The following is a 22,267-nucleotide window of genomic DNA, read 5'->3' as shown; positions in this document are numbered from 1 at the left end:
GAATTCACAACTTTCTTATGCAGCAGAATGCAAAATGTTCTGTATGAGCTTGCGTTTCCAGTTTCCCGCATTCGCATATGTATGAATTGGAGCACAAAGTTGCGTCAACAGTGATCTTTGTCTTTTGCATTTGTAATGTCAAATCACCAACTCCCAATGGAAAAGGAAATGGAGTTGTGGCTTTGTCAGTGTAAGTGTGTCATTGTACATGCTACCTACATTACTACTCATTTACATAAAGTTAAACTGCTGGACTTTGTTGCTAGTCACCCCAAATCACCAACTCTCATTAAAAATGAATGACTTCTGGTAGCTTTGCCACTGCAAATCACCGGCGGTCTGAACGCAGCTTCAGTATTAAAACAACCCTCCACTCAGTCAAATAGAATTCTAGGCTTATGTGCCATGCCATATTAAACACTATTTCAACAAGTCCATATAACTTCATGGTCTGTACATCATGAGCATGAATAAAGTCATTGAAAATACATATCAGCCTATTCTACACAATATTCACAAAGTATATCCACAGTTATCAGAGAGTATGAGGATGGAGTTGAATGCAAATCAGAGGTGGTATATGAAATGACAATGAATATATGATCATGAATAATGCAATCCTTTCTACAACACAATGCTGAGAAAAAGCCCTGAGAGCTGAGAAAGAATTTCAGAATAGAATGCATTATAGAATAAGAATTGAAATAGAAAAGGTTGGGGGGGCTTGGCTGTCACTGCGCTGTCACTTCCTCTGTCAGAATAAATCCATCAAACACTAGGAATAAATCAGGCTGTTCTCATTTGCATTGAGCATGGTGAGAAACCCGGGTTCAATAACACATGCTGCTTTGACAAATCCTGCTCTCAGGGATGAAAAGGGCTAGTGAATCCGGAAGCTTCTATTGTCTGACGTTAATGGGTGCTCTTGATACGTGGAGACAGAGGCCTGTAATAGTGCCTCGCATGTAAGATTGGACACATTGCTGATTTTTGGTTTCATGCATATATTACATTAAATTTATACCTGATATTTGGAATGGTATAGAATCATCCATCCATCCACTCTCAAAGCCGCTTTTCCTATGTAGAGTCGTGGTTTTACAAGATAAGTTTACTTAAAATGAAGAATTCCATCATTATTTACTCACCCTCATCTTGTTCCTAAATTGTTTGCTGTAACTTTTTTCCCATAGAACACAAAAGGAGAATTTTTGAAGAATCTCCACACAGTTCTTTTTCAGATGATAGCTCATAATAACTATAGTCTTTCAAACTCCAAAAATGAAAAAAAAAAAAAAATCATAAAGCACCTTAAAAGTATCTTATTCGATCTTGTATAATAATCTGAGTATTCCTTTGTGTGAGGAAAAAAAAAAAAGGAAGTTTGTCATTCCCTTCTGCAGCAATTCTCAAATTTTAATGGCATCAAAATGATTTTGAATCTAAAAATGTACACACATTCAGGGCTTCAGAAGAGGGGAAGATCATTTGAAAGAAAATGTAAATTATGTTTTATTAACAAAGTTCAGGAGAAGCACGTTCAGATCTAACCAATCAGTGCGAGAGGAGACCTATATAGAGAGAGCCGACTCCTCACTCTCGATTATTCCCATCCCAGCAAGGGATGGGGGAAGTACTCTGGGCTCGAACCAAATTCCAAGCTTGAAGCCCTCCCCTTGCACGGATACCAAATACGCTTATTATATCTTATTATATGTAAGTGCAAACTAGTGAAATTCCAGGCTGTTTTTCAGACAAAGTTATGGCATGATTTCCGGATACTTGGAATATCCTATTTTGCGCAAGTCATCTGGACTACTTGCATATAGCTTTTTGATGATGGTTTTATAGTCATTTTTGAAGCTTAACAGACATAGATACCTGGATGATGTGCTTAATTAACGAAAAACAAAGTGTGGAATGTTGGACACAGCTTTTTTACCTACTGGAGGGAGAGGGGCTATTAGACTAATATTAAATCACAAAATAACATTACAACATTTATACATATAGAGTATAGTCAGCTTGATTTGAAGCTTTGTGTGCCAAACAGGTTTGGAACAACAATAGGTTAATGATGTAAATACAAAATGACAGAATTTCCTTGGGTAAACTGTTCCTTTAAAGCTAAATTAAAATAATCTGTTTTTATAGTTATCATTTTCCCAAGGGAAGAGGGGAGGAGTCATGTTTAGAGTGAGCATGTGTTTCCAGTACTATTTCCCTCTCTCTTTTCTCTCTTTTTCTCTCACGACTCAGTTGTCCGTTTCTCGCTCACGCACAGTCGCCTGTGGAGGCGAGGCAGAGCCAGAGATGAGCGGAGTCAATTAGATGAGCAGCAATGTGTGTGCGAATCTCAGAGAAAGATGTGGAACAGTATGGCACTGCAGATGCCGGCATTCCCTCAGTGAGAATGCTTCCATAGGGACAAGGACAGCTGTGGAATAGCATCAGGGGTGTTAACGAGCCTTATCACACACACACACACACACACACAAACACGTGCATAGTAATTGATGCACTTTTACATTAGCGCGTACACATTCTGTTCCAAAACCTAGTGAACTGCCTACATCATAAATGTGCTTCCAATATGACGACTGTTCCAAAAGGTAGGCAGCATAATTATATAATTTTAGCCAAACTGTGAGGCAATATATATTGTATATTTTTTTGGAGAAGTCAATCCCAGAATGAATTAGCCTACTAAATTTCATGAGGGCAGAGTTGTGAACAATGTAAACTCTAAATAATTGTATTTTATTCATTACTGAAACGTATAATTAATTATGTGTATATAAAAGTGTATTTTTCTCCACAGTATTCATGTTTTATGTATTTTAATGGTAATTACAGAATAGTGTTGTTAGCTTAGCAACATGCTAATGTAAGTAACTCTACTAAAACCAACTTAAATGCGATTTGTGTGAGGAGCTATTTTTGTATGGAGTTTCAAAACAGTCACCTTAAAAGGTAGCTGCCTATGAAGGCAGTAACAGCAGGAACGCAGGTACAGATTTAGCTGATTCTGAACTACATTTCCTGTTGTAACCATATCAAATTCCCATGACACCCATGGAAACATGCATAATGAGAATTATTCTCACTGACCTCCATTACATCCCAGAGGAAAAAAAATTATTGCTCAGGGGTCACTCTTTTATAGTTCGAAAGACTTAATTGAATTGTTATGTTCTACTGTTTCTCATAAAATATTTTTTTCCCTAAATAATAGGAATTTGTTGACATACAGTAAGAGTAAAAAAAAGACAATTGGATAATCAAGATAATAATTAGAGAGACATAAATAAATGTGGGTGCATAACCTTATGATTCATATTGAAATCTAAGACTTGAGTATCTTGGCAAATCCAAGCACACTTGAGACTTTGTTCAGATCTCTTCTGAAACTTGAGTGGAAAAAAGATCTCCTTTTGATGTCCACATGAAATCAAAATTGACTCTATTTACTTTATTAGCGCATTACTAGTTGTGAACAATTAATCAGTTCAAGTTCATTTACAGGGGAAATAAAGTTGACGTAATTCTTAGTCAAAATTTTTGGAATGATGTTTCTTCTCTTATGACATAAGTTGTACAGCTTGTACAGTCCTGCCCTCAATTTACTCTCATTAAGTTTCACTCAAAATGTACCAATACTGTAAATCTGGTCACACAACTTCTGGTTCACTAAGACTATAAAGTGCATTGTTGTCTAAAAGAAACAACTGAAGCATTAAAGCTTTCTCGTTTGTGATTTTTCTTTTCTTAGTCATGATTCTTTAGACACACAGGCAGAAAAAGGCATTCAAGTTTTTTCCAAGTTCTCTTTTGTTTTATTTTACAGGCCACAAGATGAGCAGATACATCATTTAAAAAAAGAAATAAAACTGATATTTGCTTGTCAAAAAATATTATACAATTTTTTCAATACAGATTTTTGTACAGCATGAAACAGAAATTAACTGTAATAGAATCATGATCTTGTAATATAGATGAATGGGATACAGGAGCTCCATACCATCATCCACAAGCCCAACTTTATACCCAATAAATATAAACTGTGTATATTATATTATTGATAGCCAGGTAAATACCAGGGCACAATTTCAATTCATTTTCATATTATTTCAGGTACGTCACTGTGCTCCACACACACACACACACATACACACTCACACACACACACACACACACACACACACACACACACACACACATGAAGCTGAGCACTGAAGCAGACGTGGGCCAGCAATCAAAAACACAGTTGGATAACAACAGATTCCTGGCCACCTCGAAAAGAACATAAAGATGGGAATGAAAGCGGATGAAGACAGGGCTCATTGTCCTTGGCAGAAAAGAGAGACAGTGAGAAAGAGGGATGGCTATCTGATCGGGCTGTGTGAGGAACACTGTAGAGAGCCACTTGACATTTGGCCTGATTCAAACAGCTCTGCTGAGGGAAGCTACTCTGACAGACTCTCTCTCTCATGCACACACACCATCTCTATCTGTGAGGGCTTTTTTTTCCCTTTCAAGCAACCTAGTGCCGTCCTTTTCAACTCGCTCTCTGTCAACTTCTTCTATATTTTTTAACCGCCCTCTCCATTTCTCTCCCCATGTACATTTTTCCTCATCAAAATTTAAGTAGAACAAAAAGCTGAATCCAAGTCATGTATCTGTGGACAGTTTCAGCCTCTGAGAAAGCACCTGGCAGCATCTTTTTAAAAAGAAAAAAGGAGGGGATGCACTTTCAATGATGCAACATCAATAATGGTAGACAAAAGCAAATAAAGAGACAAAGAGTGGACAAAATAACCTGAAACACCAAACACAGTATTAATATCGAGGACCTAATAAAAGTTCTTCCACAAATTCAGTTCTTGCTGGAATTCTAAAGGAACAGACTTCTCCAATTCTTAAATAATGATGGGGGTGGAACCTATTCTTTGTGCTCTAGAACATTACATGCAAATTCAAAAATGATTTGGTGGAGAACAACTTTACCCTTGCAGCCATGAAACCACTCTTGAATTTGTTTAGAAGTGTGCATGAAGCAATTATAATCCTGTAATTATGAAACACTGCAGTGTGAACAGTGCTTTACAGTCTAATTCTTGAAAATACCTATTGTGGAGAGTTTGTCAGAGAGGTGCTGATTCACATAGCTTTCAATTTTTGATGCTGCACTTTTTACGTTTTCGACCTCTGTTTGTCTTTGCCAATAGAGTTTAACTATGTTTGGCATATGCTATCATTATTTTTGATCCTGTCTCCCTTGACAAAACAAATAATTTAGAAATTTTTGAGATGGATGCATCAGCAATTCCCATACAGACTATTCAGCTTTGAAAGCCTGTTAGTTGTCTCATGTTGCTTCGAGCATCTCATATCAAAGTGCTAACTGTCAGATCTCTTTTATACCTGACATGTTTTGTAATTGGCAATCAACCTAATAGGCTATATTCATTCTGGTCCTATTCCATGTGGTGTTTCCATTACTTTGTCCATCCCTATCTAGTGGCCACAATAGGATATTGGAACTTGTATCTCCACTGTATGCATAAATGTGTCCCGTATGTTTCCTCCAACCTCACCAAGTCATGGCATAATTTGAGTCCTTCCCTCTGAATCCTTAATGTTGTATTACATTCAGAATGAGAAAATACACACTTGCACTTAATTACTGTCTGCAAGATCACTGGATCAGGACAACATGATAGGGGAAGTCTGCAAAGAGAAGATAGCACCCATTTTTTGCTTGCTGACTGGATTAATCAACATGCAGTTCACTAGTGTAGGACAGAAAAGCTCTGGAAGATGGTGGAATTGTCAAGTTATGACCTCAAATATGAGACACCTTCCTTTTTGCAACCTTGAGGTAGCACTACCATCCAATATTTACTGAGTCAAGTTAGTCAAGCTTTAACTCATATAGGATAAATTTCCCAATTTCAGCACTGTATTAAATGAACACACAGTTAATGAGGGTTGACAAAGCTTCAAATTTGATCAATCATCATTGATTACCTAGGGTAACGCAGACAGATAATGGAGGATGCTATTGTAGCTAAAATAAAGCCAGTGCATTGGCTGAAGAGCGAGAAAGGCTGCCACAGAGTAGCTAGGCCGAGGTGAACCAGGAAAGAGCTCTGCACAGGATGTGCGGTAGTGTTGGATCGTTCCTTATTTCATTACAGGGAAAGCTTTATAAATTCACAGAATGGAGAGGAAGGGGGCATAGTGATAATATTTGCATTTCTCCTTTTCCCCCCTCTATCTCTCTATCTCTGCCCTCCCTACCTCCTTCTAATACCCCCTCCCCCTGCCCCCCACTTACTGCAGAGTGACTTTAATCATCACTTTCGCCAAAACACATTAAGCCGTTGTGTGTCCGGGGGAAAAACAGCCCTGCGCACTCCAAGCATCACATTCTATTTGCAACAGTGATGCATAGCTGGTGCATTACTTTGGAGATTAAAAAGGATATGCTGAATATCAATAGAGTGTGTCTGATGGATGACTGTCCTGGCCCACAATAAAGGGACATCCAATAGACCTCCTTGGGAGGAGGTGCGTACATTTACCAATGAAAAGCAGCTCCACACTCAGACGCTCATACACCCGCACACATTGACAAATGCACAAATGACAGCACAGACACTCAGACAGCTATAGCAACTGCTCAATCCTGTACTCATGTTTAGTAAAACAACACCAACGCTTAATTATTTATTTACTTTTTTGTTCAGGAAGGATAACAAAGTCGTTTGCATACATTAAACCCAGGCCAGCGGACAATGTGATTCCTCCCAGGTCGCGGGGTGGTCGTTACAGCATTGGAATGGATGGCGATGTAAAGTGCTTCAAAGTGATGAATTGAGCACAAACTGAAGGACATGAACCACAGAAAGGACTGTTAGGGTGCTATGACATTATTCCACAGCAGGGTAAATGGAGTAGAAGGAGGGGGTGGGGACTTTAAGGGGATGGGCAAGGGATAATTATGAGTCCAGAATCTGACATCACCAAAAGGGAATCTTGGTCAATTTGTACAGTTGAGTTCCCAACTTGACCTGCTGCCCTTCAGAAGGCTGTATGGTTGAATGTTTGCCTGTATGTAGGTCCGCAATGCCCCCACAGCTCACCCAGGCACCCAGCTCTGGCTGTTGTGTGATTGCTGAGGTCCTGCAAACACCCCCATTCCCATTCCCATCCCCAAACCCATTCCCATGCCAACACCCTGTGATAGTGACCCATCAAAGTTAAAGTCCATTCCTTCTGTTGAGTCCATGAAGTCATTCAGGAGGATGGATTCCACATCGCAATCCAGACTGCTCTGGTGCACATCCATTTCCAGCTCAGACTGCAACCGGTTGTGAGGATCCTGGTGATGGTTAGCTTGGTGGTTGCCATGGTAATTAGGATTCTGTGAAGTGTGGTAATACCCCTGCCAGGGTTCTGTCATGCCCTGATGGAGGTGGGAACCTGGGTAGGACTGATGGCGAGGATGGGGGGCTGAAGCCAAGCGACAGGGGTCTTGGGGTACATCCAAGACACTGGCAGGGTTAGGAGGCAGAGCAGTGGAAGGGAGGTGAGCACGTGACCCATAAACGCTGGGTGATTTGTGATTGTAGGGTTGCAACATGTCATTGTTTACCCTGGGAGAAAGGTCTGGTTGTCTGGAGTTGCTGTGTTGCAGATGATTGTGCATGTGGTTGGGATTGGGACTAGCATTGAGTTTGTGGTCATGAGATTGAACATAGTCATGGCCACGGTGGTGTTTGTGGTGATTGTAGTCAAGACCTGGGTGATGCTTATTATGAGCTTGATTGGGATTATGATGATGGCTTGGGTTTTGCTCGTGAGTTACTCCATGGCCATTGTGTAGGCTTTGACTGGAATTGCGATTGTGGCCATGCTCTGGGTTATGATTGTGATTCTGGCTGTGACTGTGGCTCTGATTATGGCCATGAGAGTGCACAGCACTGTTAGATTGTGACATAAGTGAATGGGACGCTCCTCCTTGCCCCACAACCATGTCCTTACCACAGAATTGTGGCCCTCCAGCAAGCAGACTTTCAAGGGCATTGTTCTCTGAGTATGCCCTAAGGGCACGCTGGAAGCTGGTAGGCTTGTTTTCCTGAATCGTCTGCATAGGCGTATGATGCCTAAGCATACCCATGGATGGTTGGCCATAGACTGTTCCACAGTAGGAGGTCTCTCCTTTGGGTCCAGGGCCATAGTGATAGCCATTGCGCTTAAGCGGTAGAGGCTGAGAGTATCCCTCTTCCAAGCTGATGGCTCCAGTTAGATCAGCTAGGTGCGGGAGCTCGACAGATGGACAATGTCCGCCTGTTCCCAGGGCTGGAGATCTTGTGCTGGTGGGGCTAGGGTAGAGTCGTGGGGAGGCAGAGCAGGATAATCCTCCTTCCTCTGGTTCATCAGGTTCTGTCTCAGCCAGAATAGGAGACAAGCACCCACTTAATGTTGACGCAGAGGAACTTGTTCTGGAGTGGAGGTCTGTCCAGGCATCAAACTCTTCACCCCCAACTCCCATTACTCCCTTACCTGCTGGACTTCCATGTTCTGGTGAACCTTGTATTCCAGGTCCTCCAAGCTCTCTGCCAATTCCCACAGCTCCAGCTCTCTTCCTGCTGACTCGGCCTCGGCTCTTTAGGTACTTAGTGCCATTGTCCATGGATACAGCTCGTCTGCGGGGTCCTTTACCCATCTTTCCTCCCTCTGGGTTAAGCATCCACCAGGAACTTTTTCCTGTTCCCTCATTTTGAACACGGATGAAGCGAGTATGTAGGGAGAGGTTGTGTCTGATGGAGTTCTGTAGAGAGAAAACAGGAAGAAATAAGATTGAGGCATTAGTGATTTTGATTTGAGGATTGTTAGTATTGTGTGTCTTCAACTTATGTAGAAGATTAAGATATTTAAACATACTTTTTTTCAGGCTAAGGCCCCCTGGTAGATAGGTAGAAGCCTGACCTATAATAACATACTGCACCATATATTTACATTTATATTATGATACATACATTGCAGAGCCAAAATAATCATTGATGATGTACAAAATCGTTGTTTAATGTCTATATTTACACTTTTTGCACAAATTAAACAGTAATTGATGGACACCCCCTGCAGAAGACCCCTGAACTATGATGTATTAAAAAGATTATTCTAAGACATGTTTAATGGTATACAAGTTTTTTTTTGTTTTTTGTTTTTTTTAAATATGTATTCAAAAGCATTGTTCAAACCAACCGATATTCTCACAAGAATTATGCAAGTTCCTATAAAAACTCTAAAGCAGTTCAGGGCACTCATTGCAGGAAGAGGTGAAACCCCTCTTGGCTGCTCAGGCAAATCAATACTGTAAGCAGACCAGCTCCTGCACGGCACACGCTTTCTCTGACTCACGCTGCAGCTAGCCAAGCCAAGTCCACACGCACATCAAACCGTAGTCAAGGTTACCCAAATGAATCACACGTGGCAACCTGATCACAGACGCCTCTATCGATTGCAGTCTTGGGGAAATATGAGGGAAAGCCAGAGAGTGAGATGAGAAAGCGAGAGCGAGGCGTGATTTTGGCACGCTAGTGATCCTGGAGAAGCACCAGACAAAGGAAACAAAAACCAGAGAGAAAGAAAGGCTTCAGTGATACAGATGCAACAGAGAAATGCATCTATTAATTTGATGTACAACAACAATGGAGTCAAGAATGTTAATGATAGTTACAGTCTCAATGTGAATTGGTCAATACATTGTTCCAGCAGTGAAATATACCAACTATGATGTGAAACACTTGTTCACATAGCTGTTGTGTATATTACTGCACAGAACTTACAGGAGCCCACTATTAATTTCTGTTATTTCACATGACTATGTCTTCTGGATTTAATAAATACAATTTTAATGAAATTATGTGGACTTTATTTTATTATTATGCAGTTTAATAAACCAATATAACACTCAAGGCTGTGCAATATTGTAAATAAAGTCAGTCACATTTATAAATGTCACAGCAAAAGCTTTTCACAAAACATTCCGGTGTGCATCATGTCTAATAATGCACTTCATACTTTCACAATATAGCAAGGTCTCCCATACCTTATACCTTCATTATTTCAGTGTAAAGATTGCACTCTCAATAGCATGTTAAAAGTATTTATTCACTACCTTCACACATAAATAGCAGAAATAATTAAAACCAACAAGATTTATAAAATAATTTTATGTGTTATAAAAATCTCTTGTAATCAAACATTTTTATTGATTAGTTTCTACTAAGGTTGGAATGGATTCCTTTGAAAATAGCTAATTTTTTGATTAGCTGGAGAGAATGATGTGATAGGCTAACAGAACATCATAAAGAAAGAAAGACAGACAAAAAGAATGAGGCCAACAACTCTGAGACAGTACAGCATCAATACTCAGAACAGACTGGAACAGCATGTTCCTACCCATCCCTGAAAAACGCAACAGGGCCAAATCCCTCAATCTGCTTCTCCCTGTTGCATGCTCTTATCACAGTACCCTTGTGTTCACACCATGGTCATGCCTAAAATTCCTGGGACCTGGGACAATATTTATGCTTGGCCCCTTTCCCCCAGATGCAATGAATAGGCTATACCATAGAGGGCCCTCGTTACAGGTCCCAGGACAATGTTCCAAGTTGTCTATCCCTGACAACAGGTCTGGTACGCATCATTCAGAGAACTCAATCTGATCTCTATATCCCTCTCAGCTTCTCTTTCTTCAGCAGGAAAACCATAATCTGTCCATCAAATTCTCAACATTACCAGCAATCCATATAATGTGTTGACATGTGTACACAGCAACAGTAATGTAGTGCAAGCTCCACTCCTTACAAACACACAGCGTCTCTCCCACTCAAAGCTACAAAGCTTTTTCACACCCTACTTCACTTAGATTCCCTCGTTCTCACACTCATTCATCTCTTTCCCTGTGTCCCGCATCTGTTTATCACTCTCTTTTCACTCGCTCTCCATCCCGCAACAAATCACACCACTAATTTCATTCACCTGCTCTGACTGAAGAAAATAATTCAAATAAGACAAAACAAATCTACTTCCTGTACCTCAATCATCCACAATACAATTACGCTTCAAGTGCGTCTATCAGCCCATCTATACTCCATAATCCCCCATCGCACCCCTTACGGAAAGCAGCCTCTTGTTTTCCGTAGTGATTCTGAGAACCATTACCGCTCACATGAGTGGTCAGATATCAGTCACTGAAAAGAGCCAATTACCTTGGCAAAATTTACACTACAGCTGGATATCGACTGTAAAGCAGGCTAATCTTGGAGAGCGTGCTGTTTCAGTGTCACCTCACACCTGAGGGGCTAATTCTTCCCCCAACACCAGTGGCAGATTTGCAGCTTTTTGCGCCGCTCCCATTCAGAGCGGTGAGAAATTGGATAAGCAAGATGTATTTACGTCCCCTCACCCCCCAGGAAGGGGCTTTATTCTCCACCGGTTATTCTGCCAAATTACACAAGCCCCCGTGCTGGTGAAAGAGCCAGATGCTTCCTGGGCCGACTTAATCAAAGCCAAATTGAAGCACGGTGTCACGAATGGGAACTGCACGCCGAAACGACCTGCGCGAGGTGATCTGAGCGCGACGCCCTGACAGCTCCGGCAAGCGCGCTCTGTTGCAGGGGTAACCATGACTACTGTGGAAACGGGAAGAGAGGAGCTATGTGCGAGAAGCGGGGGGAAGAGAGAGGCAGATGCCGTTTGATGCTGCAGGTAAACTGCAAACAGCCTTTCATCTCTGACAGTCAGACGACTCGCCCAACTCGCAAGAGAGCTTCAATCATCAGCAGTCACACCGTCGCTTGAGCTGTCTCAGAGGAACAGTGATTAGCAAGTCAACTATAGGCTGCATGACTTCACAGTAGCTACCAGCACCCCGCCACTCCACAGATCAGCTCACCAAACAGCCGTCTACACATGAGCTTGTTGAAGAAAGCTTGCATTTTTAAAACATGACAACTTTCAGACATGAAAGGCCACGCGCTGTCGTTTAGTCTGTGAAAAGATCCACTCTTTGCCCTTAGTGGCTCCATTAAGATGGGGGGGGGAGAAGTAGAGCGCTGGGTGTTTGATGAAAGCAGATTATTCATGAAGTCACAATTGCTGTGGTGGTGCGGCCTGTGGTGAGCGTTATAAATAGCAGGTCTGTGGTTTGGAATTTGACCTGGACACCTTCAAGCTCTTCTACCTCTGAGTCATTTGCTGGCCAGCCATGTAGCCTTCTGCTTATGACCTGCTTTTTCTCTCTGATACACAAAAACACACTCTCTGCAACTATTCTGCACACTATCACATCTGCAACTATTAATTTAGATGATACTTTCCCACCACAAGTAACAACTACCAATGCAGACAGTGAAGATCACTGCCATCTGAAACGGTCAAGTAACGTCTACCAGTGGGCAACACTGACCTCCAGCATTTTAATCACAACTTTAAAAATACCCTGCTAGTTATATACACACGAAGGCTGAGCTTCCAAATAGAATGTCATACAGACAATGACATACAGACACTTTCAAATATGCCCGGCAAACCGGAAAAATCTGGCAATCAGGTTTAATCCCACTCCAGCCAGCATAATCCAGAGAAATCTAGGGCTAATCCTGGTTAAATCTGGCGGCCCCTTAGCTGATTATAACCCCTGGAACGCAACAAAGTAACAGGGATTGAAGGGATCATATGTTGGCCAGACATGAGGTGTGTAGAGAAAGAGTGATGACGGGTGTAATAATTGGCATCGAGATCAAATTGGAAAAAAAAATTAGGAGAGTTTCATTACATAACTACATAGACTAGATTAGATTCAGGGTACTCATGCTTCATTGAAGAACTGGAACATTCCACAGATAGGGTAAACTTTGGTTCATTAATAACTACAAACCAACATTAGGGTTAATTTAACTTGTTACTTGCAACTGTGTAACTCATTCTGGAATTTTTTTATAACAGAAAATAATAAAACAACTGACTTTAATAGTTTCAACTTTCAAGAATTATTTTGTACCCTATTTTTAGAAAGAGGCAACTAAATTACTTTATTCACAATTTAAGATTCTTTTTTTATTATTTATGGTATTTGTTAAATTGAGGTTTATGAACCAAGATCATTACCTATTTGACCGCCTGGCGCCATTGGTCGCCTCTGCCCACTTGTTTTTATGTTAGGCACATCTGCCCACGACAAGTCATAAAAATGCTGCTTTTACATGGAAAGTTCAGCCTTAACAATTGCCCCAACACACCAAAAACAAAATATCATACAGCGAGAAAGGGATGGTTTCAACACTTACATTAACACAGTGGTTTGTTAGTGGTTGGATCTACACGTTAATGGAAAGCCTTGGGAGAAATCAGAGATAAATTGTGTTTGTATCCAGAGAGTAAAATTTAAGGAAATATAAGAGTAATACATGTTACAGAGAGAAAAAAAAAAAAAAAGTTTTAAAAGAGAGTGTACAAAGACGTCATAGTAAATAAATCTGAAAAAAGAAAGATCCCTAGTCAGATAATCTTCTCCCAAAAGTGGATCCAAAAAGGAGATTTAATCAAATGGTGCTATGATACAGTGTTTTAGTCCACTATTCATTGATATAGGCCTTGGATTAGGGCCCTTGGATCAACTTCACTATGGGCAATGAATGGGATTTGAAAGGATAGCAGCTCATTTTTCACGCAAGGTCACACAAGTCACTAAGTGCCTAAGATTTCCTTCAATTTCTGAGCAGTACAAAAGGCCACATGTATGGTAGTGTCTATATTTCAGTCGAAAAAAAAAAAAAAAAGACAATGTTTAAGATGCTATCTTCCTCAAAGTTTTAGCGAACTATTCCATGCAGCATTTGCCAAGTGATCTGTTTCTCATTTTAAGGAGCGTTCTAATTTACTGAGCAGACTCCTATGAGTATTCAAGGCAGCGTTCTGTTTTACATTCTGCCCAGTGTTCTATTCGACGCGGTTCGGAACGCACGGATCGTGTGTTGGGGGATTGTTCTGTCGAGCATTCTTGTGCGCTCGCAGGACTGGAAAAGCTGTTTTCAGCCGCGTTCACCCATTATTTATTAATCCATTTCACACAGCCAGCAGTCATTATGCATGCTACTGTCAATGGGTATCTCTCTGCCTCGCATTTATTTGATAATAAGCACAAGTGGGGTAGGAGATAAAAGCGCTGACTGCGTTCATTGTGCGAGAGGGAGAGAGCGAGAGAGGACTCCTGCAGGCGAGGAGACTTAAAATGAGAGTTCTGTGTGGGAACAGGGCGCGTCTGCTAAGCCTGTCTGGAGGCAATCGATGGAAATTAGCCAACGCTAAAGATGCACTTCCTGTGAGTGATGTCACGGGCGGTGCTTGACTGTTTGGGGAAAAAGAAAGAACTCACAGGCGATTAATGGGAACAGTGGAGAGCAGAGAGAGGTGTGGGTAATGTGACGAATGGAGCAATATGAAATTATAGGATCCAACAGTTCTAATACATGCTAACATCATTATTTCTGGTTAATACACAATGTATTTTATGTATTAATTTATCTGAGTTTGTGGTGTTCTTTTAGTTAGAATCTTTATTTATGCACCCACACCATAAAAGGGTTCCATACGATTGACATACTGAAATTTTGTTATTCGTCATTATTAATAATCTTCACCCAAATGTCACACAAAGTTTGACATCTTTAATCCTTAAACCCCAATGGATGTGCCAGTTTGAATATATGGAAAGTTGCAGTAGAGATTATGCTACTTGAAAGCTGTATTAGAGAGTTTCTGACATGATCACTGTTTTCTATACAATGTTGTGATATGGAAAAGAGCTTTGTAACAATCCTTCGAAAATCCTCTTTTGGTGGTCCTTGAAAAAACCGATAACATAAGGTGAGTAAATAACAAAATTTTCATTTTTGGCTGAACATTTAATGTTTTGTCTTCAAATCGACAAACTAACTAAATTAGACATTGTTAATGATGGAAGCCCAGCATTCATTTCCTAAAAACAGAGCATTGCCATAATTACAGCCAACGCTTAGGTGACAGAAGGCCTCTCTCACCGCTTGCTTCCCTGTGGAATGCCCACCCACCAGAGGGACCAGGGAGGAAGGGAGGGGCTGCGTCTGGAGCTTTAGCCTAACCTGAGAGAGGTAGACTGGGCACGGAAAATGAGCCGGAGCCCCTGGGGGCCTGTAGGTGGGAGCAGCCAGATAGTGAGCTCCATCCCCTTGGACCGAGCTCTAATTGGAGCTGCTGGGCGAGCCGGGCCAAGTTCCCTGGGAACGGGGAGAGCCTGAGGGAGGGAGGGAGAGTAGGAGGAAGTGAAGGATGGACAGATAGAGCAAAAAGAGGGGAGGGAGGTTTAAAAATAGAGCAGGCAGATTAAGGAGCATCTGAGAGCGGTGCAGGGGATCGGAAAATCCGCCCTGCATGCCAGAGCTGACCAGACCTTCGGGGCATAAAAGCCAGTTACTTCGCCATTGCGTAGCAGGGCACAGCATAGCACAGCCGCCCCCTGGCATACGTTTGCCCGGTCGTCGCGTGGCATGCAGCCCAGACTGGGGCAGCGCTAAGAGCAACGTTAGCTTGAAATGATGACGATCCCTAGCTAAGCTTTCACACAACAGGTGGAGAGTACAGACACCTGTGGGAGATCGCACAGACTCAGAAGAACTGTCTTACACCTGGGTCTTATGCACAGATGCACACTTCTTGTTGTGATATAAACTTTGCTGTGATGAAACAACATAAAATGATATTGAATAATTTACACACTATATAAAATTATTTTATTAGTTAGTACTTGTGTCTTGTTTTCCATTAAAAGGATCAAAACATCCTTAAAGCAAGATAAATTCACATGAGAAGCAAAATTGCATGAGATATGAAGACTTGCTTTGCTTACCCCATTGGCAATGTTTTTCTTCTTGTTTTAAGCTCAGATCTAACCAAATTTATTTTATACTTAAAATATAAAAAGGTAAGAAAAATTAACATCTAATTTTAAGAATTTTAAAATGTTTTACTGAAACTATAAAATTGATTTTTACAGAGTGGGTCTTGATGCACAAGTAAAATAACTACGTTGAATGAATAACACAAAAATTGACTAGATTATTTGTTTTTTGACTCAACTACGAAGATAAATAACAGTGAATAAATGTATAGAGAAAAAAAAAAGTAGGCTTCTGATTCGCATTGCCATTTTTTGAAGTCTTTTGTGCTGTCGCCTTCTCCGCAAGCAAAAACTCAAGCATGAACAACTATGACTGACTTTATCATCGAGCACAAAGTCATCCTCTGTTCTAAGCAGAGCATGCACAATTAATTAGTAAATCATTAATTAAGTCACGCATCGATTATTTCGGTTGCAGGGCGTGGAATGAGCTGATCGCTTTAATCAAACCCCAAACAGATTGGGAAGCACCTGGTCACATGATTGTTAATTAAAACCTGCTACATTAATGTGTTTAAGATGTATCCTTTAATATTCAAGTTCATGTAAAATGACAAAAACCTCATATATATTTGAATACACAAAACAGATTTGATGCTCAGTATTAACTCCCAAAAAAAATCTTCACAATGAGACATAGCACATAAATATGCGGTCGGTTACATACATGCATGCGCACACACACGCACACACACTTGTGCTCTGTTAGCCTGGCACATAGGGTCCGCTCATTACAACAATGCCAAGCTACCGGTTGCTAAGGAGACCTGTGGGAGAGGGAGTGATCCTGTTGCTATGGCAGCAAGCCTGCTTCCTGCCAACTGTCTTTCCCCATGAGACCTGACCATAGTAGGCAGAGAAAGACAGAAAGAAAGAAAGGAAGACAGGGAATTGAATGTAGGAGAGTCGGAGTGCGTGTGAGGGTGTGTTGGGGGTGTAAAAGGGGTTATGGGTATGATGTTGAAAGAGAAAGACTTTATAAAGAACACAGCAAGCAGGGTAGCAATGGAGGAGGGGTGGCAGACAAACCACAAAACCAGGGGAGAGAATGTGCTGGGAAAATTGATAGAGTTCGAAAGAGGGAAAATAAAAGAGGCGCTTGTAAAGAGACTGAGCGAGGACGCCTTCCGGAGCGCCATTTTCAGGCGCTCTTTCCCATGAAACGGCTCGGCGGCTTACCGCACCGCGTCCTATTGTGCTAGTCCGCCGGCGACTGCACAAGATGGCCGCAAACTACCTCTAATTGTTCAAAGCGAACACTCCAGCATGCTGAACATCACCTCCCAGCATGCACTGTGTCATCAAGCGACCCCGCCCTGCTCGTTAAACTACCGTAAAACTCGCCTGGCTTTTGGGAAGTTTCTTAAACTGGATTCTGTGATTCCTCATTAAGCGCTACAGCACATCGCAGCTCCCATTTATCAAATCACCTGATATAAGCGACGTGTCATAACAGGTGTGTCTGATAAAAGACTTGACAGAATACAAATTAATTACGCTGCACTGCGCAAAAGATTCATTAAACAACATATTCAGGGGAGACGCAAGAAACATCATCGCAACAAATCAACACCCCTGTAAAACGCAATGGTGCTGCTGTGGAAACAACATCCTGGAATGAGAGAGTGACAGAAAACGTGGGAAGACGAAGAGAAAAAGAGATGATATTGATCAAGCTTAGGAGAAAAGGGTCAAATGAGGAGAGAAAGCTGAATCTGAATCCGCTGTCTCAGATGTAAATTTTTAGACTGCTGTTAGATCACAATTGGTTCCATACTGCCTTGCTCTTCTGCCTTTGTGAGGTTTTTTGGTTTGATTACGGCTCTCATGACAGCGCTGTTTAAATGAGAGACAGAGGAGCATTGGCACATATTCTCCCATAGATAAAGTGGGAATAAAGTTGGTTTCGGAAGGAGGGGGCTCTCGGAATTCACTCAGAGACAGTTGAATCAGGCTGTTAAAGACATCTATCTGTCTCTCATCCCTCTGTCCGGGTCTGTTTCTCATTCACAGGGAATGTGGCGTCTGTCGAGAAAGGGAGTCTGGCCTTCCACATGGACACACACACACATATTCGTTCATTTGTTTATGCACACAATTCGAGACATGACCATTATTGACTTATTCATGCATGCATTTATTTCCAGAGCACAACGTATCTGCCATGCCTGATCCCCTCTGTTCCCCCAACCTCTTTATAGGGGTTGTAGGGTTCACTTGGGATTCTCCCAATTTAGCTGTCTCTAATTATACATGAACAGCATTCTGCTATATGTCTGCTTATTACTTCTTCCCATTAGCTTTCCATCATTCTATCTTCATTCATTCTAACGAATGCAACATAATTGTAAAAATAACGATTGTTTGCCTGTCTGCCATTGGTCGGTCAACAGATATCCCAGTCCACCATTGGTTGAGTTGGCTGCATTTCCCAAAAACATTATACATCTAAGTAGATCACAGTGACTACTCTACCTATGGTTTCTATGATCAACTTTGGCTAGCGATGCTTTTGGGAAACACAGCCCTGATCAGGATTCTCAAATAGACCAATGTTTTGAATGCTCCACTGAGCTTTTTTGAGGAAGATCAACCTACTGCATGGATGACTTGCTTAAAGTTTTCTCTACATATAGTGTACAACATCCAAAAACACACTTCAGCTTTGAGTTCTCAGATATCTTTAATTTACAAGTTCAAGTTTCAGATGTTTCTCCTAAAATTCATTTGAAGAAATAAAAACAGACACAAATGAGATATTTTTTGACATTTACTAAAAGTATAGAGCTATACAATGAATTTGGATAGAAGCTCAGATTATTTGATGACTTCATATTGAAACCTTTGATTGCAGACTTTGGTATCTTTCTAAATCTGAGAAAATTTTGAGACATTTTAGAGATATCATCTGAAAGTCTAGAGGAGACATCTGAGATTACTTTTGAGATATTAAAGAGATCTCATTTGTGTTTTGTCTCATTCTTTGGTCTGAATCTATGGGAAAATGTAAGGTAGGTCCACATTTCTTCGAACAAAGACAGCCCAATTAAGTCAGTTTGAGTTAGGGTCTGTGCGCTGGAGAGAGGGGCGGAGATATGGAGCGGCGAAGAAAGAGGCAGTCCATAAAAGCAGTCTAACGAAGGGGAAAAAGGAGGGAAAATAGAGGAAGAGGGGTAAAAGAGGAGAGCTCGAGCGACTTTGTAGCCGAAGCGAAGCAACTTCTCCTTTTTTTTAGCTCCTCAATGGGAAGACATATGAAATATTAATAACAGCTCTAGCCATCGACTTCAGAGGCCCGCGCTAAAACTTAGTGTCTAATGAGACTCAGCTCATGAATTGCTAATGAGGATGCTTGGAATGTGTGTTTTAAGTGTTTGTGTGCGTGAGCGTGTGTGTTGCAATGGGGGAGGGGTCATTTGGTTGTGTGTGTGTGCTCGGGGTGTGTATGGGGGGGGGGGGGGGGGAGTATGAGGAATGTGAAGTCTTTGGGAGACTTAACGGAGAACTTCATTAAAAAGCTGAAGTCTATACACACACAGACACACGCACAGACACACACACAAAATATTCAACAGCCTCACATTCATACACACTCACATATCACTTAATATACATCTCCCAAAGACCTATAGGCAAAATATTTCTTGTCACCAAACAAAGTATGAAACATATAATCTTGGAATAGCCATACATACAGTATAATGATGACATTTTAAATATTCCATTCAAAAACTATGACATTACACGTTACACTTAAGAAATCATCTAAAATGTATCTTTATTATGTGTCTCCTCTAGGCTTTCAGAAGAGATCTCTAAAATGTCTCAAAATGTTCTCATGTAATGGGTGTTGTGATTGATTGGGATGCTTCTTTTGACTCTGTTATAATGAAAAAAAAAAAATTGCTCTAAAGCTTAATCAAATTCATATATTCAACACACTACTGAATTATCGTTATTCAATGAAAATATTCAAACCTTGTGGAGCATTCAAAATCATAAATCAAAATCATCATGAGTACATGATAATTCTTTTCTAAGGGTACGTTTACACGACAGTGATATGCTTAAAACAGAGAAGTTTTTCCTTTAAGTTTTCCACGTACAGGCAACACCATTGTCAAAACGATCCCCATTCATACGAATACGTGAAAACGACGAACAGCGCTGTATTCTGCTGGCAGGCCATTAGATGTCTATGAAACACTATGGACTGAACATTTAATACGCATGTGCATGACGTAATTGTTTTCACAGATTTGCGTTTTTGTTGTTTACATGGAGGCTGTTTTCAAAAACTTGCACTTTAAAACCCGTTTTCAAAAGTTAGCATTTTCAGGAAACCAAAACGCTGTTGTCGTGTAAATGAATGGCCAAAACGCATAAAAATTTTTCTGTTTTTAGTTGAAAATGGTGTCATGTAAATCTAAAGCTGTTCTAAAACCTTTTAATAATAATAATAATAATAATAATAATATGACAAATATGATCTTCTCAAGGAGTCCAGTGAGGTGATACCAAGCGGTGTTGACCATATGAAATTTATTCTCTTTCAATGAGCAGTAAAGTCTCAAGATACATTAGCATCAAGTGTTGAGGCATAAGACACACAATATGACTTCACTTTTGACCTCTTCCACGTATTTCAGTGAGAACACTACTATGTATGAACCTATGTTGATTATCACTGTGTTATAATGCTTTATACCTCCTTTTGTACACTATTTGTGATTTTTTTGTGAGTGTTTTCTGGCACAATTATGCGAGCGTGTTAGCATGCAGCATTACAGTCTGAACTCTACATGTGCTGAACTGCTGAGGTCTGCCCTTGCACATGTGATGGAGAGATTTTGTGTCAGTGTGGGTTTATTCATATATTTTGGATAAATGTTGGACTGCGATATTCCTCTCTTCTATATGTCTATGTGTGAGTGTGTGTGTCTTTCCGCCTGAGTGGCGCTGTCGGTGGGCATCGCTCAGATTCAGCTCGGCAGGCCGAGCAGATCATTAACAGAGACGGGAGGAGATAGACTGTGTTCAGAATGGAACAGTAGCGTACTGCTTACTATATAGTATACAATTAATATTTTTTAAAAATATTATATGAAACAGTACACATTATACAGCGATTTTTTAAAAATGATTAACTTTTGTTGTATGATCAAAAAATAAGTCAGTTAAGTTAAATATCACAGCTGTTGTATTACTTCTGGTTCACTGGACACATTGGTCACACATACAGTAATCTGCAGATTGTACTGCATATTTATATACTGCACATTTTTGGCAAAGTTTGAAATAGGTCATCCGGGTGTTCTGCATACATCATTTTGCATACTGTGTGTATATATATTTTTGCATTTTTATATATATATATATATATATATATATATATATATATATATATATATATATATATAATGCAAAAATAGTAGGAGTAGAAGTAGTGTGTCATTGGCTTTGGGCTTCTCATTATCTGTCTTGAGAGGAGAAGAGCGCATGCTGGCCAACTCACTGTTCACAGTCACGCAATTACAGCCGCAAACACACAGCCGTCTTTCCACATATCCGTCCAATTCTCAAACTCATTTCAATTTATGTCTTTGAGTGTCTCCCAATCACAGGGTTTAATGTTTCTCTGTGTCTTTTCCTGTGTAGCTCTCACTGGCTACATTCCGAATACATCTTGCTGAAATATGCAATACGTATACTGTGCACAGTATGCAAATTTTCTATATGCATAAAATATCTTAAAATGTACACTACTGCTCAATTTGTTTTTGTTTTTTTTTAATTAATACTTTTATTTGACAGGGATGCATTAAGTTGATCAAAAGTGACAGTAAAAACTTTTACAAAATATATATATATTTCAATAAATGCTGTTCTTTTTGAAAATGTATTAACACATGCAAGCAGCACAACTGTTTTAACACTAATAAAAAATGTTTCTAGAGCACCAAATCAGCATATTACAATGATTTCTGAAGGATCACGTGACACTAAAGACTGGAGTACAAGGCTGCTGAAAATTCAGCTTTACCATCACAGGAATAAATGACATTTTAAAATATATTCAAATAGAAATCATTTGTTATTTTAAATTGCAATAATGTTTCACAATACTTTTTACTGTATTTTTGATCAAACAAATGCAGCCTTAGTGAGCAGAAGATACTTCTTTCAAAAGAATTTAAAATCTTACAGATTTTTATATATTGAATAGCCACAATTTTAACACTTTTAAACTGACTT

At 40.3% G+C, this 22,267-nt stretch overlaps 1 protein-coding gene across 3 annotated transcripts in view; it reads right to left on the bottom strand.

The window, feature by feature from the left end:
- Positions 1-4,733: 4,733 nt before the first annotated feature.
- Positions 4,734-22,267, bottom strand: part of foxo6b (forkhead box O6 b) — a 31,710-nt gene continuing 14,176 nt past the window's right edge. The window contains exons 2-3 of one of the 3 annotated variants that reach the window (XM_048202021.1): positions 13,365-15,349; positions 4,734-9,614 (exon numbers count right to left, since the gene is read on the bottom strand). In XM_048202021.1, coding sequence (XP_048057978.1) covers positions 7,145-9,019 — 1,875 coding nt within the window. In that variant the 5' untranslated portion in view covers positions 9,020-9,614; positions 13,365-15,349 and the 3' untranslated portion in view covers positions 4,734-7,144. The remainder of the gene's footprint in view (positions 9,615-13,364; positions 15,350-22,267) is intronic. The other 2 variants (XM_048202019.1, XM_048202020.1) reach the window with 2 other exon arrangements.

This window comes from Megalobrama amblycephala, linkage group LG9 (assembly GCF_018812025.1).
Source record: "Megalobrama amblycephala isolate DHTTF-2021 linkage group LG9, ASM1881202v1, whole genome shotgun sequence".
In the NCBI taxonomy this organism is placed as follows: domain Eukaryota; kingdom Metazoa; phylum Chordata; class Actinopteri; order Cypriniformes; family Xenocyprididae; genus Megalobrama; species Megalobrama amblycephala.
Note: the sequence above shows the minus strand (reverse complement) of the source record. Positions and strands in the feature narration are given on the sequence as shown.